At 38.1% G+C, this 13,498-nt stretch overlaps 1 protein-coding gene across 1 annotated transcript; it reads right to left on the minus strand.

Moving 5' to 3' along the window:
- Nucleotides 1-500: 500 nt before the first annotated feature.
- rpl23 (ribosomal protein L23) lies at nt 501-12,428 on the minus strand. Its single transcript, XM_061699637.1, has 5 exons — nt 12,339-12,428; nt 10,476-10,559; nt 7,988-8,116; nt 5,506-5,619; nt 501-1,737 (listed from the first exon to the last, which is right to left on the minus strand). The coding sequence occupies exons 1-5, from the start codon at nt 12,349-12,351 to the stop codon at nt 1,655-1,657; spliced, it is 423 nt and encodes a 140-aa protein (XP_061555621.1). The 5' UTR covers nt 12,352-12,428; the 3' UTR covers nt 501-1,654.
- Between the last annotated feature and the right edge of the window lie 1,070 nt (nt 12,429-13,498).

Consider the following 13,498-nt stretch of genomic DNA (forward strand, 5'->3'; position numbering starts at 1 on the left):
CAGGGTATACCCCGCCTTTCGCCCTCCCTGGGATAGGCTCCAGCATGCCCGTGACCCGAGTGATTAGAAGAGGTTCAGAAAATGGATGGATGATTATCTGGTTCGACGCATGACTTAAAAGGTGCTCCCATCTGTTGGCTAAACCTTCGAATTGCTTTTCATGGGACGCGTTGACAAAGCCTTCGTCTTTTTTACTGTTAAAAGTGTTCAGTAAAGACCTAGTCATCATTTTGATTGCGTTCTTTGGTAGATAAATGTTCCAAAGTGACAATTTCACTATAATATGATGTCTCATAATAGGTGCTGATAGATTAGGATGGTAAATTTGCATTAATACTATTATTTACAAGTTATACCAAGATCAATTTATATAGCACTTTTCATACATTCGTCCATGGCCTTTATCCACTCTTAATACTGAGTTTAATTCATAGCCTTCTGAAAGGTAACAGGGAAGTTTGAATTGTTATTGTCGATGGCAACTGTATCTGAGACAGATGTGTGATGAACTGTTTTATTATAAGATCTGGCACGCAATTGTTGCAACATCAAATATATGTTTTTGCTTAATGTAAGCTATAGAGCCAACAAGCAACCTTATGTTTCAAAACTTCAAGTAACGGTGCCAGTCCCACCATATAAGTCTCTTCCAGAAGTATTGGAACAGAAAGGTCTATTCCTTTGTTTTTGTTGTATATACTGAAAACATTTGTGTTTCAGTTCAAAAGATAAATATGAAACAAACGTTCAGAATTTCACCTTTGAAAACTGCATGTTCTGTTAAGCAACAAAGACCAGAGAGCTATCTATGGGAGAAAAGGAAACCATTTTGAAGCTGAGTGAAGCGGGGAAAATCAAACATCGGGCATAGCCAGTACAACAATTTGGAGTGTACTGAGCAACAGACATCGAACAGATCAGCAAAGGGTATTAAGATCAGTTGACAGAAACATTGTGAGAGCTGTGAAGAAACACCCAAAACCAACAGCCTGTGACATCATTGCCAACCTCCGCAGAGCAGGGTTGAAGGTATCACAATCCACTGTTTGAAGACTGAGAGAAGAAATTAAAACACCGTACCACAAGATGCAAACCACTCATAAATCTCTCAAAAAAGCCATTTGGCGAGTGAGATGTCAGTAATCATGTTTGAACATGTACTGTATCAACAACGCTTTAAAGCTCTCAAAAAAACTATTTGGCAAGTTAAGTCTCAGTGATCATGTTTGAACAAAGTGTTGAAACACTGCTTCGCCGCCACTCTGCTTTGTTTGGTCAAATCAGATTCGAGCAGACAGGCTCGAGCCTAACATCCCTAAGTTACGGGTACGTTATAATGCCAAGTGCATCTGAAAACGTCGAGATTATCAAATCAAGAGGATTCTGATAAGCGGTACAGAAAATGGATGGTTGTACTAATGCTAGCTGAATAAATTTGGAGTCACAGGTTTCTATGTACGTCACCAGTGAGGTGCGAATGAGCCGAGAGGTTTGGAGGTAACCGTCACACTACTCGTGTATATGCTAGCGTTTGAGAGAGCCAATCACTCTTGAGGAGTAAGTGATTGGGGGGAACCTTTCACATTGCTACAGTCATTTTTTTTCTCTTTCTTTCTTTTTTTTTTTTTATTGAAACTGAAGGGTTGAAGTAGTTTCAGGCAATGCTGCCAGCATTGGAGGCAATCCTGGGCCAAAGATCAGCACACTCCTTGGCTACTGGACCAGTGATGGCAGAACCTGAGGAAATAAAGGACAAAATAATTCACTTATCACATCTGTTGAGCAGTCTTAAGGACAAGTTCAAATACATCTATACGCATCGTTCCTTATGTAATGATATGCACCTTTAATAAACATTGCAAATTATTATGCAGCCTCCATGAGACTAGAAACCTAACAGTGGCTATAAAATTGCACCTTTTCAGTACAAATTACAAAATATATACAAAATATATGTATATATTCATATTATGCCACATCACAACACACATGCTGTAATACAGCTTACTGAAAAGCTCCAAAAACATGATTCTGTCAACAATTTGGAATCAACAAGTGCAATGTAACCACAACATTGCTGGATCCTAGATTTAAGTATTGGCTTTAGTCCATCTTAAAGCCAAAGATGCCATAAAACACCTACAAGCAGATGTGCTGGTAAAATGAGGAGGATTGACAGGTGTTTGATCTATGAAAATGTCCCAAGTACATCCACTTCTATGCCTTTATGTGATTCTTCCAGTCACTGTATCTGTTGAAACCTAATGACACTCAGTGACACTAAGCTCAGTGGCCACTAAGGCGATGGCTGAGCAATTCTAAGTTTTTGTTGGAGGTGTGTTAGGAAGTTTAGATAAATTAATTCCCTGCCAATGCAGTCCAAAGACGTCATTAAGAATCCATTTATTCCCTGCCAATGTCGTCCAAAGACATCAATGGCGTTTCTTAATGGGGATGGGTGGGGTCTTGTGCAGTTTGTGTGTGATCGTCAAGCCTCTGGATAACTGCAATGTGGATTAGCACCCTGTAGATGGCAACTATGCCTTGAGGTGAACGTCCCTTCCTCAGATTGAAGAAGAGGAAGAAAAAGGAGGGGGCGGGCCGGCAGGGTATAACAGACAATGAGAAGAGACAAACAATGGTGGAAAAGAGAGAAGACAAAATGGAAACAAAATCTTTAAAAAACATTATTTTTTTTTTTTTTTTAAAAGCGCTTGCAGTATTAGAAATTTATTTCGCAAAGGGAAGAAAAATATTCCTGCGAGGGATGACGCCTTGGATCATGCGGGGAATAAAGGATGACGCTAAAGCATACATATGGCGAAATGCTCTCGGCCGCTTGCTGGCTGATCGTCTGTCGACCAGGATTTGAATAAATGGGATCCGGAATTGTCAGATAAGTGAACATCATCGATAAAAAGTATTCTCTAATAATCGGATGTAATTTTAAAAATTTACAGGTTATGCATCCAGCAGATGTTCGACTCTCTATCTACTACACAGTGCAGACCAAAAAGGTAATTGAAAGCATTTTTTTCCTCCACGTCCCACCACAGCAATTTCAACAATGTATTTCTACAGTAATAGTTATATTTCTAAACTGCACAGGTTGTGCTTCGAGCAGAAGTAGTGACTGGTTTCAAGGAGAATGACAACCACACAAGATCCCATTCACTTCCAACAGAAGAATAAAATAAGATCTGGATAAAACCTTGCTAGATTTTATGCGCAAGGTAATAAAAACCTGGACAATTGAGCAAACGGCAGAGGAGGAGAATTTGGAGGGGAAAGTGCAAGTGTGGGAGGCCCATTTGTTCATGCATTTTTGTCTAATGTAAATTCTGTACATAGTTATACTTGTAAATAAATTATTTTTCCTGTCAAAAGTACTTTCTCAGTGTTTCATGTTCAGATGTTTGAGATTTTCACGAAAGAATTTTTTTTTATTGGTGTCAAAGCCATTGTACTCCTTGATGTGTCTGCTTTCACAAAAAGGCTGTTTTTTCTTTTTTTTCTTCCAGAAACAGACTTGGCTGAAAGTAGCCTATATTTGACTGCTTATTACTAAAGAATGGCCTGCAATAGGCTGGTAACCAGTTCAGGGTGTACCCCGCCCCCTGCCCGAAGATAGCTGGGATGGGCTCCAGAACTCCCGCGACCCTTGTGAGGATAAGCGGCTCGGAAAATGGGTGGATGCATTACTAAAGAACAGTATAAGCTAAAGAGACACTTTTGGGGATGAAAGGAGAGTCTCTGATCTTTCCTTGGGTGGTTTTGGTGTTTACATCGTCATAGTACATATTATGTGGGGCTTGAAAAATCAGTGAAATTAATCGAAAATGCCTGGCAGTCTAGGGGTTGCTCCGCAACGGCTGGCAGTGAATTAGTTAAGTTCCTCTGTAACAGTTACACACTGTACATATACATATATTTGTATGTACATCAATCTGAATACAGATGACCTAAAAGGCAGCACTTTCATGTGAACTCGATGCCTAAAAACACTGCATTAACATCTAAACTGAATCAAAACTAGTGCTAGCGATATCGTGAAGCTCTAAATACATAAACAAGGATTGAAGTTATTTTATTAATGCTCGATATGGAAAAAAGGGGAGCATCAAGTTTATTTCCTATACTTTTCACTACTATGAAATTTCGTTGCTCCGCGGGACTTCTGCGGCAGCTCGTTGCGCAGGGACAATGTGGAATAGACACTAGCGACTAGCGAGCCAGAAATAGCCACAAAAAAGGGCACGTAAGGTCTATCATATGGAAACAACTGTAGTCTGCAAACCGTGTAGAAAGATGTTGCGACGAAGACAGCTCTATCCGTGAAAAATCACCTGAAGAGGAAGCACGGTATCACACTAAAGAGAGCCGCGGCTCCCTCTCCCGCTCCTGTAACCTCTACACAACAATGTCGCGGTGGGATTTGAAGAGCTTGTGTTTTTGTGTTCACTTTGTGAAGGGGGCAGGACGATAACATGATAGTAGTTTGTCCATGAGAGGCGATATGAAGTGCTTCACCGGTTGTTTATGTTAGCATTTAGCGGCTAGCTATGGATCTGTTTGTTTTTTTCTTTTTCTTTGTGATGCTTGTAACTGTTAAATAAACCTAATTTATCTTTTCCTTTCAGCTTACCATAGTGTATCATCCTTTTTCATGTAAGGCTATCTTCCTGCATGCTCCTCCTCTCTAACACCAACTGCCCTCATGTCTTCCCTAACTGTACCCAACAACCTTCTCCTTGTTCTTCCTCTAGCTCTCTTGGCCTGGCAGCTCCATCCTCATCATCCTTCTACCAATACAGCGTTGCCTCGCCGCTTTGCGGGGTTTTCGTGTGTGTATGTGTGTGTGTGTGTGTGTGTGTGTATATATATATATATATATATATATATATATATATATATATATATATATATATATATATATATAGCTCACTGCGACCAAATCTTGCCCGATGACGACAATGAAGAGGCTGAAGAAGGTGCTGATTAATGTTAATTACTGTATAAGGTTTTATAATTAAATCTAAGTAAATATATATACTGTTGTAATCCTTGTCTCAAAGTATAAATACTGTTTACATATTTTAAACAATCTCATACCCACATACACACCCGCGCAAATCCTACTTCGCGGTTTTTCACCTTTCGCAGGGGTTTCTGGTCCCCATTAACCGTGAAAAACGAGGGAACACTGTATACTCACTCTCTCCCCTCTGGACGTGTACAAACCATCGAAGTCTGCTCTCATTGACTTTGTCTCCAAAACATCTAACCTTGTCTGTCTCTCTGATAAGCTCATTTCTAATCATACCCAACCTGATCAAATAAACCTAATTTATAATGTAAATAAATTTGGTCTGGTCCGGTTTTATACATTTATAACATTGTAATAACTATCGACTCATATCGAATATTGACATTAGGGGGAAACAAAATGGTGATATCAAAGTTAGGCCATATCGGCCGGCACTAATCAAAACTACTATAACCCACCTTTCATTTCTCCTTTATTATTCACGATGACACCTGCATTGTCCTCAAAGTAGAGAAAGACTCCATCTTTTCGCCGATAGGACTTCCGCTGCCTGATTACGACTGCAGGGTGCACTATGGAGAGGGGACATTGTTAGTACAAGGTTTAAGAGTAAAAAAATTAAACTAATTCACAAACTTCCTGCAGTTTGACAGTTTGTAAATAATCTGTAATAGGTCAAGTTTTCATCCAATACTGCATTTACCCAATTTAAATTTGCAAAGACAACCTAAAATAAGGTATCTATTACGTTCCAGATTTTCCGGCCAAAATTGGCAACTCCCAGCTAGTCTTTAAAAAATTAATTCCTGGTATTATCCTGTTCTGTTGAAGTATAGGAGAAGTCATAAAACCCTACTGCAGAAAACAACACAGTAGCAGAAGCCTAAAATAAACTTTCAGCTTTGTCACGAGCACAGTAAAGTCAGTAAAAATAAAAAAGTAAAAGTCAGTAAACACATAAATGTTCAAAAACTTGGACTTTAAAGTGAATGCAAGATAAGTCTGAAAAATTGTTCTGTTGTATAAACGATCTTGCGGAGCAGCAGTTACGCCAAAAAATGGCAGCTGTTAGGCTTCTGATGTGCCAATTTGCCACAAAGGCAGTGTGAAAGGGGCTCATCTGGCCACAGACTTCAGGCAATAGCAATAATCTCACTCGGTATGCTTTCATGTCACATTGGTAGTAAGTAGTGCTGGGCAATATATCGTGAAGCTCAATTTGATCAATATTTTATTAATGCTTGGTATTGAATATCAACATTAGGCAAAAAAAAAACTTATATTGTGATATAAAATTTAGGCCATATTGCCCAGCACTAATCGGCAGTCATCAAGGATGAGCGTGGTGAATTATTATTATTTTTTTTTAATATACCTTTTGGTACTCACTCCTGCTAGTCTTGTTTTCATTGGTGATCTAAAAGTAAATGTATTTACAGTTGAACCTCCGTTTACAATCACCTGCTTACGAACAAGTCGGGTTACGTACAAAAATTACCTCTAGTTACATATACGTACAAAAATTAAAAATTACCTCTGGTTACGTATTTTCAGTTTGCGAATGGTCTTGGTATGGACGAACGAAAGGATCTATGTTGTTACTTGCACTGTGTGACGAACATTGACTCTGTGCATAACGCTTGAATGTAAAGTGAACACTAGTCTGCTCCGCGGAGTAAGGCAGAAATCTGTTCTTGGCTGAAGTTCCACCTCCACATCCTTGATCATCCAATCAAAAATCTAAGAGCATTTGTGATTGACGTGGTAAAAAGAAAAAGTCTGGTAATCATTGTATTTTCGTCAAAAAATACTGTATACAGTAGTCATGTTATTTATTGAATTGTAGTGTCTCTAATTAAAACGATGAACAGTTAATGTTGGCGTAATCACGTCAAAATAGGTCTCCACGCACGCATTCACTTGGTGGAAGTTCCGCCTATACGCACATTCGGCCAATCAAATGCGACCAGCGGCCGCCACTTATGAAGACTGAAAGAGGTGCGCTATCGTCACGCAAAACTTTTTCTGAAAAAGTAAAGGGCTAAACAGTCAAAATGGCACCGAAGATAAAAATGGAAACTGCTAAAGATAGTGTCAGGATGCACTTTTCACAGATGAGCAGAAATATGTGCGTTTGTGCAACTGTCATTGACAGTGAATCGTGCAATTCATTTAAGGTAGGAAACTATCTTTGTTTTTTTTGCTCTTTATTAGACTGACAGAAATGAGAAAGCACTCAATGGTGATAGCATGATTGAGGCAAAAAAAAAGAATTAAGAGAAATATGCAGAAAATTTGTCAACAGAGAAATTAATCTTTTAAAGGACAATGCTACAAACTTTCTGCTTTTTTTTTTAACATAAAAAGTAAAGTTTCCCTGGATCGGTTTGTTGTGCCAACCAATGAATTAGAAAAGAAAGTTTAATTTTATTAGTTTTATTTCTTTATAATAGTGTTTATGTTTAATATATTTCTATATTGCCCTATATTTTTCACCACATACTGTATAATTTAATTTTGGGGCTGGAACAGATTAATTGCTTTTCAATTCATTTCAATGGGAAAAATCACCTTGGTTTAATAACGTTTTGGGATAAAAATGGGGTCACGGAACGAATGAAGTCCGTAATCCGAGGTTCCAATGTATTTTTCTGCAAAACAAATACACCGTTGGGTACTAAGTAAGTAAACCAGGTACATTTTATTAAAAATACTCAACCTTTAATTGTGTGACAGTTAATGTTTAAAACAATGCCATTAAATACCTGTAGGTAAAGTATTTTAAATTTGAACAATTCACAGGTCATTTAGGATGAATTTTGCAATGATTGGCATTTATTATAAATCAGTATACAATCCTGTAGAATCCAAGTTAAAAAAAAATATTCTTTAATAATAATTAAAAAAAACTTTTGTTACCATCAGTCCGCTTTCACTCACCCTTCTTCCTGAGCTCAGGCTTGCCCTTCTTGACTGTCGCCATCACCATGTCACCCACTCCAGCAGCAGGCAGACGGTTAAGACGCCCTTTGATGCCCTTCACAGAGATGATGTAAAGGTTCTTGGCACCTAACAAAGATCAGAATTAAATCTGGAATTTTATGGGGCAGGAAAAACAATACTGCACTTGGGTTAAAACTTTGTAGTATCTATGCTCATGATGACATCACTTCTCTCTCAAATTCAAATCACATCATGATCATATTTATCAGCTATATTGTTTCATCACTGATTAAGATTAGTCAGTCACAAAGTGTCACTGTCATCTCACCCACAGTGACGAAATCACTATGCCCTTCATCGACAACTCACCCTATCACAGAACAGACAGAGAAAGTGCTTTTTTGAAGGGGTGATATGTTCATGTTCTATCATTGTATACCAGGTTTTGACTCATTAGCAACTAATAGTTTGTGGACAGATTTAGGAAAGGCACTTTTAGCTGGAACAGACAAATTTAAAGCAGATAATTGGACCAACCCACGAAAAATATGCTTTACACGATCAGGATTTTTGGGGCTGATCACAGAGTTAAAAAAAAACAAAAAACGATAACCGATCAGATCACAAGCTGGAGCAACGTGTCTATTTAAATGACTTGCTCATTTCCTGTATATAATTGTGTACTTAATTGCTCAAAAAATTATATTTACAAAAAATAGTTTGTTCATCCATTTATGCCAGTGAGGCATAGTGACAGACAGAACAAATGAATGGTCTTCTATTAGATGGCAGGAAGTACAAACAGTATCCACTTTTTGTGAAATTTTTGTTTGTTGGTGTGCCATGAGATTTTTCAATTGTAAAATATGTGCCATGGCTCCATAAAGGTTGGAAACCACTACTCGTCAGATAATGTATTGTAATCAGTCAGGTCAAACCAAGATTACAAAATGACAGAAATAATGGGTGCTAACTTGCTGCAATTAAATTACTTCACACACACCAAAATTGAGAGCATGTCGATTACAACCGTTAGTGCTAGCACTAGCTTGCTAGGCTACATAACGTTTTGCTGCCTGCTTGCGAGCGGTATCGCATTAAAAGTACATGAAGATACCTCAAGCCAGCCTTAAACGAACATCCTCTCCTGAGCACCGGTGACCACCAACACGCGTTTCCCCCCATTTTGTTCTTATAAACACACGGCACAATCCATTATCGTTGTCATCACCATGGTAACGAGTGTATCCGGTCGACATAGTGCAATCGTGAAAGACCAAATTTGTCTTGTCTGATTCGGCTGGGCATTACGTGTTCTCCCACACCGACATGTTTTTTATAACTTTATTGGTGGTCAGATATCTACAGTACTACGTCAAAAGACGTGACAAGACTAAAAATAAACTAGCTTTTGGATTTGAACACATTGCAAACGACAGCGACCTGGAGTAAATGTCTTTTGCGGAGCCGATTAATGATCGTCAAATTATGACAAAGCCGATCAGCATAAAAAAATAATCATCAGCCGATACGGATCAGATCGGTGCAAAGTCTGCAAAACAGGATAAACACCCTTTAAATTGCTGGTCTTTGTGCAAAACTCGTCAAAAAAATGTGAGAATGTGCATTACAATGTTTTCATTCTATATAAAGCATTAATGTAATTTTCTATCTTTTTCCTCTTTAAAATGTATCTCAGCTAGCTGCTTTCTGTTGATCAATTACAATTTGCGAGTTTGATGTCTTTTGCACAAAAATTACTCATATCAGACTGCAAATTGTTTTTTTGGTATTTACCAGCATGCCGACAGCATTTGATCTTTTTATAAGCATGTCCATTACAATGACTTATGCTCTTTACTTCTCTCTCTTGCTACAGGATGTCTGAATTACATGACGTTCAACAGACAGTCTGCATAAAAGTGGCATCTTCCGGGATCACATGATGTGTTCCTGTCCAGGTGAGAGTAGTACTGATGGAGCATGGACATGTTTTAAAATAAGTGGCAACTTGGGATGAAAAATTATGGAAAATCTAATTGCAAATTTGTAGCCGTTGACAACTTGGCTGGTGGCTGCCATCTTCAAAACGTGACGTGGATGTGTTTTGATTTGCCCTCGCTCAAGTAGCACGCACGCACTGAGTTTTTTTTTTTAACCTCACCAGGCAAAACATATCAAACATGTTAGATAGTCACCTGCTCTGCTCCCACTGACCAGTCAGATCGCCTTTGGGGTCATAAAAAAATCACGCTTTGTCATATCACGATATTGCAAATGCAATGAATCGCTCGGTACTAGAGGCATCCTCAGAAATCAGGATGAATGTGACACTGGGGGGTAGCAACAGTGTGGACCCTGGAAAAGGTTATCGATACTAAAATACAACATAGCTGAGGAGGTTCAGCATCCCAGAACAGACTTGGGTTCAACCTCAGGAGGTGGCACTGTCCTGAAATTATGATAACCATTACTTCAAGCATACCAGTGTTGTCGGCACAATTAATAACTGCTCCAACTGGAAGACCCAACGAGATTCGGAACTTCGCACCGGACGAACCCCCACGTCCTGTAAAAAGAAATATTGTGTTCAGCACAGACTACAATCAGGATATCACTCGGTTCAGATCAACCTTTTCAAAAAAGAAACGCATGTTCAGAGATGCCGACCTCTCAGATATTTTGTCAGGGACATTAATGTCTCAGCCAAAACATATATAATATATATATATATATATATATATTATATAAATATATATACATCATAATCATATTTATCAGCTATATTGTTTCATCACTGATTAAGATTAGTCAGTCACAAAGTGTCACTGTCATCTCACCCACAGTGACGAAATCACTATGCCCTTCATCGACAACTCACCCTGTCACAGAACAGACAGAGAAAGTGCTTTTTTGAAGGGGTGATATGTTCATGTTCTATCATTGTATACCAGGTTTTGACTCATAAGCAACTAACAGTTTGTGGACAGATTTAGGAATGGCACTTTTAGCTGGAACAGACAAATTTAAAGCAGATAATTGCACCGACCCACGAAAAAAAAAAAAAATATATATATATATATATATATTTATATATATACATACATATATATATTTATATATATATATATTTAAATATATATATATATATATATATATTTATATATATACATACATATATATATTTATATATATATATATTTTTTTTTTTTCCGTGGGTCGGTGCAATAATCTGCTCCATAAATATATATATATATATCCTGTTCAGCTGCATGGCCATGCAGAGTGGTGGATCGGTATGCCTTTTGTGCAGAAACGCTTTTGTTGTGCAACACAGGAGTTTGAAATACTCCGTTTATTTATTAATTATTTTTATGTTTATTGAAAAAAAAAAAGAGCAAGGCAGTGATATGAGTGTTGACGTCAGGACAGATCATGCGCAGATAGCGTGCGTCCCAGCTCCATTCCGATTGAGAGTTCACATGACGAAAATTTACTTCTGTTCGGTTTGGCAGAAGCAATTGTCCACCCCCGTGAAGCCGGTTTAGATTTGTTTATTCCGATTGAGATGTTTCTCCGGAACATTTTCATTCGGTTTGGGCTTCTAAACCGACAACAATCGGAATAAAAGGCTCCATCTAAACTCCCTTATGTTGATGACATTACCATTCTACAACGCTTGCGCCTCCGGTAACTTCGCAGCGCTGAGGAAACATTGGCGCAAACATATCCCTTAGACTGTAAAATCAACCTTCAAAACAAAAGCATATCGTAGAATAACACGTTTCACAGCCAAAACACAAAGGTGGACCAGCTCATGGAGCCGTGGGAAGCCCCAGAGTACTTATTAAACGTATCTGCCAAGTTATTTCGCGGTCTTTTTTTTGTTTGAGAATTTTTTAACTAGTCCCAGGCCACCATCATTAATCCTCTCGTGTGTCTTCTTTGTCAAACCCTTACCAGGTCATACACGTTACGTCGGCTACACACGTATGCCGACGTTACATCGACAGAAGCGTTTTTCTGACAGAGGCATTTACCGGTTAGCACAAATAAAATAGCAATTTTAGAATCATGTCACTATTTCATCTTCAAATACTCTTTACACAGCACATAGCGCAGCATTGAGAACGCTTGTCTTCCGATTTAAGCGTGAACATGGCGTTCACCGCGAGGCCTAATATGCAATCCTAACTGCTATCCAAAGTACGAAAAATTAAAAGACCAATGGAAATAAATTTAATAATAGCTCATCAATTTGATAAAGACCATAACGACTACAAAGTATCATCCGATGGGAAACGAAAAATAGCTGATGACTGCGGATTTAAAAAAGTATCTTTCTTACCTCTCTTCGACATGGCTGCAAAAGGAAAAGAGGGCGAAAACAGAGGGGATTATGGGAAATAAAGAATTCTACATCCGGGTCGTTTGACTGCTTTCAAGAGCTGTCACATAGGTATGATGGCTAGATACGCCAGTGTAATGACGCTGCCCGGATAACCGACGTGTATAAAGAGCGGCCATGTTAAGGAGGTCGACGTTCCCAAAGAAGGCTTTAGATTCTAAAGTATTCTAAAGTTTAGAATAATACGACTCAAGTAAAAGGAAAAAGTACTCCTCCAAATAATTACCAAAAAGCAGCGTTGCTGTGTTGGGAAGATGACTGTGGAAATGTAGAAGTTACCTTGTTGAAAATGTAACAGGAGTGTAACTATTTCAATTACTTTCTCAAAGTAACAATTAATTACATTTTGAATGAATCCATCAACCTTGGATGTTTTTTTCCCTCTAAAAAGAGTGTATTAAAACCATATATAATTAATTTGGCATTCACCACATAATTGTTCTTTACACAAATAAATTGAAAACAAAATATGATGAAATGTAAATACGAAATAATACAAATTTGTTGCATGATACACATACTGTACAGCATGTGGAAAACGCGATACAGTGTTGACCAAGTGACAAATGTGCACAATTTAGACAATATCATTTCATATGATCAGATCAGTAAATGTTCCATAGAAAAGTCCAAAATTATAAATCAATGTTCTATGTGTTCAAAAGTTTTAAAATGAGTCTAAATTTGTCAAAATCTCAGACAAACTAATCGATTACACCACAAGGTGGCACTTCGATGTCACATTTGGAAAAATATGTCATTTGCGATTACAGCAGAATAGCACATGACCAGAAAAAGACAATCACAAGCGTAAATTTTTAGAGGGATGAAGTACGGAGCCCCCCTGGTGCCAAGGTATGAGAAAAATAAAATTCATTGATAATCTGTTCCCTCAGTTTAGTAAACTGTACCCTCAGTTTAGTAAACTGTACCCTCAATTTAGTAATCTGTACCCTCAATTTAGTAATCCGCACCCTCAGTTTAGTAAACTGTACTGTCAGTTTAGTAATCCGTTCCCTCAGTTTAGTAATCCGTACCCTCAGTTTAACAAATGTCTGGGGCTCCGTATACCTATGTATATCTGTCAAGTGAAGTAAATT

The sequence above is a fragment of the Phycodurus eques genome, chromosome 16 (genome assembly GCF_024500275.1).
Source record: "Phycodurus eques isolate BA_2022a chromosome 16, UOR_Pequ_1.1, whole genome shotgun sequence".
Lineage (NCBI taxonomy): Eukaryota > Metazoa > Chordata > Actinopteri > Syngnathiformes > Syngnathidae > Phycodurus > Phycodurus eques.

Bases quoted from the DNA above. Each gene is read 5' to 3' on its own strand.
- rpl23 (XM_061699637.1), bottom strand. The intron at 8,117-10,475 runs GTATGCTTGAAG...GATCTTTGTTAG, and splicing joins TAATTGTGCCGACAACACTG to GTGCCAAGAACCTTTACATC. The intron at 5,620-7,987 runs GTGAGTGAAAGC...CCCTCTCCATAG, and splicing joins GCCTGAGCTCAGGAAGAAGG to TGCACCCTGCAGTCGTAATC.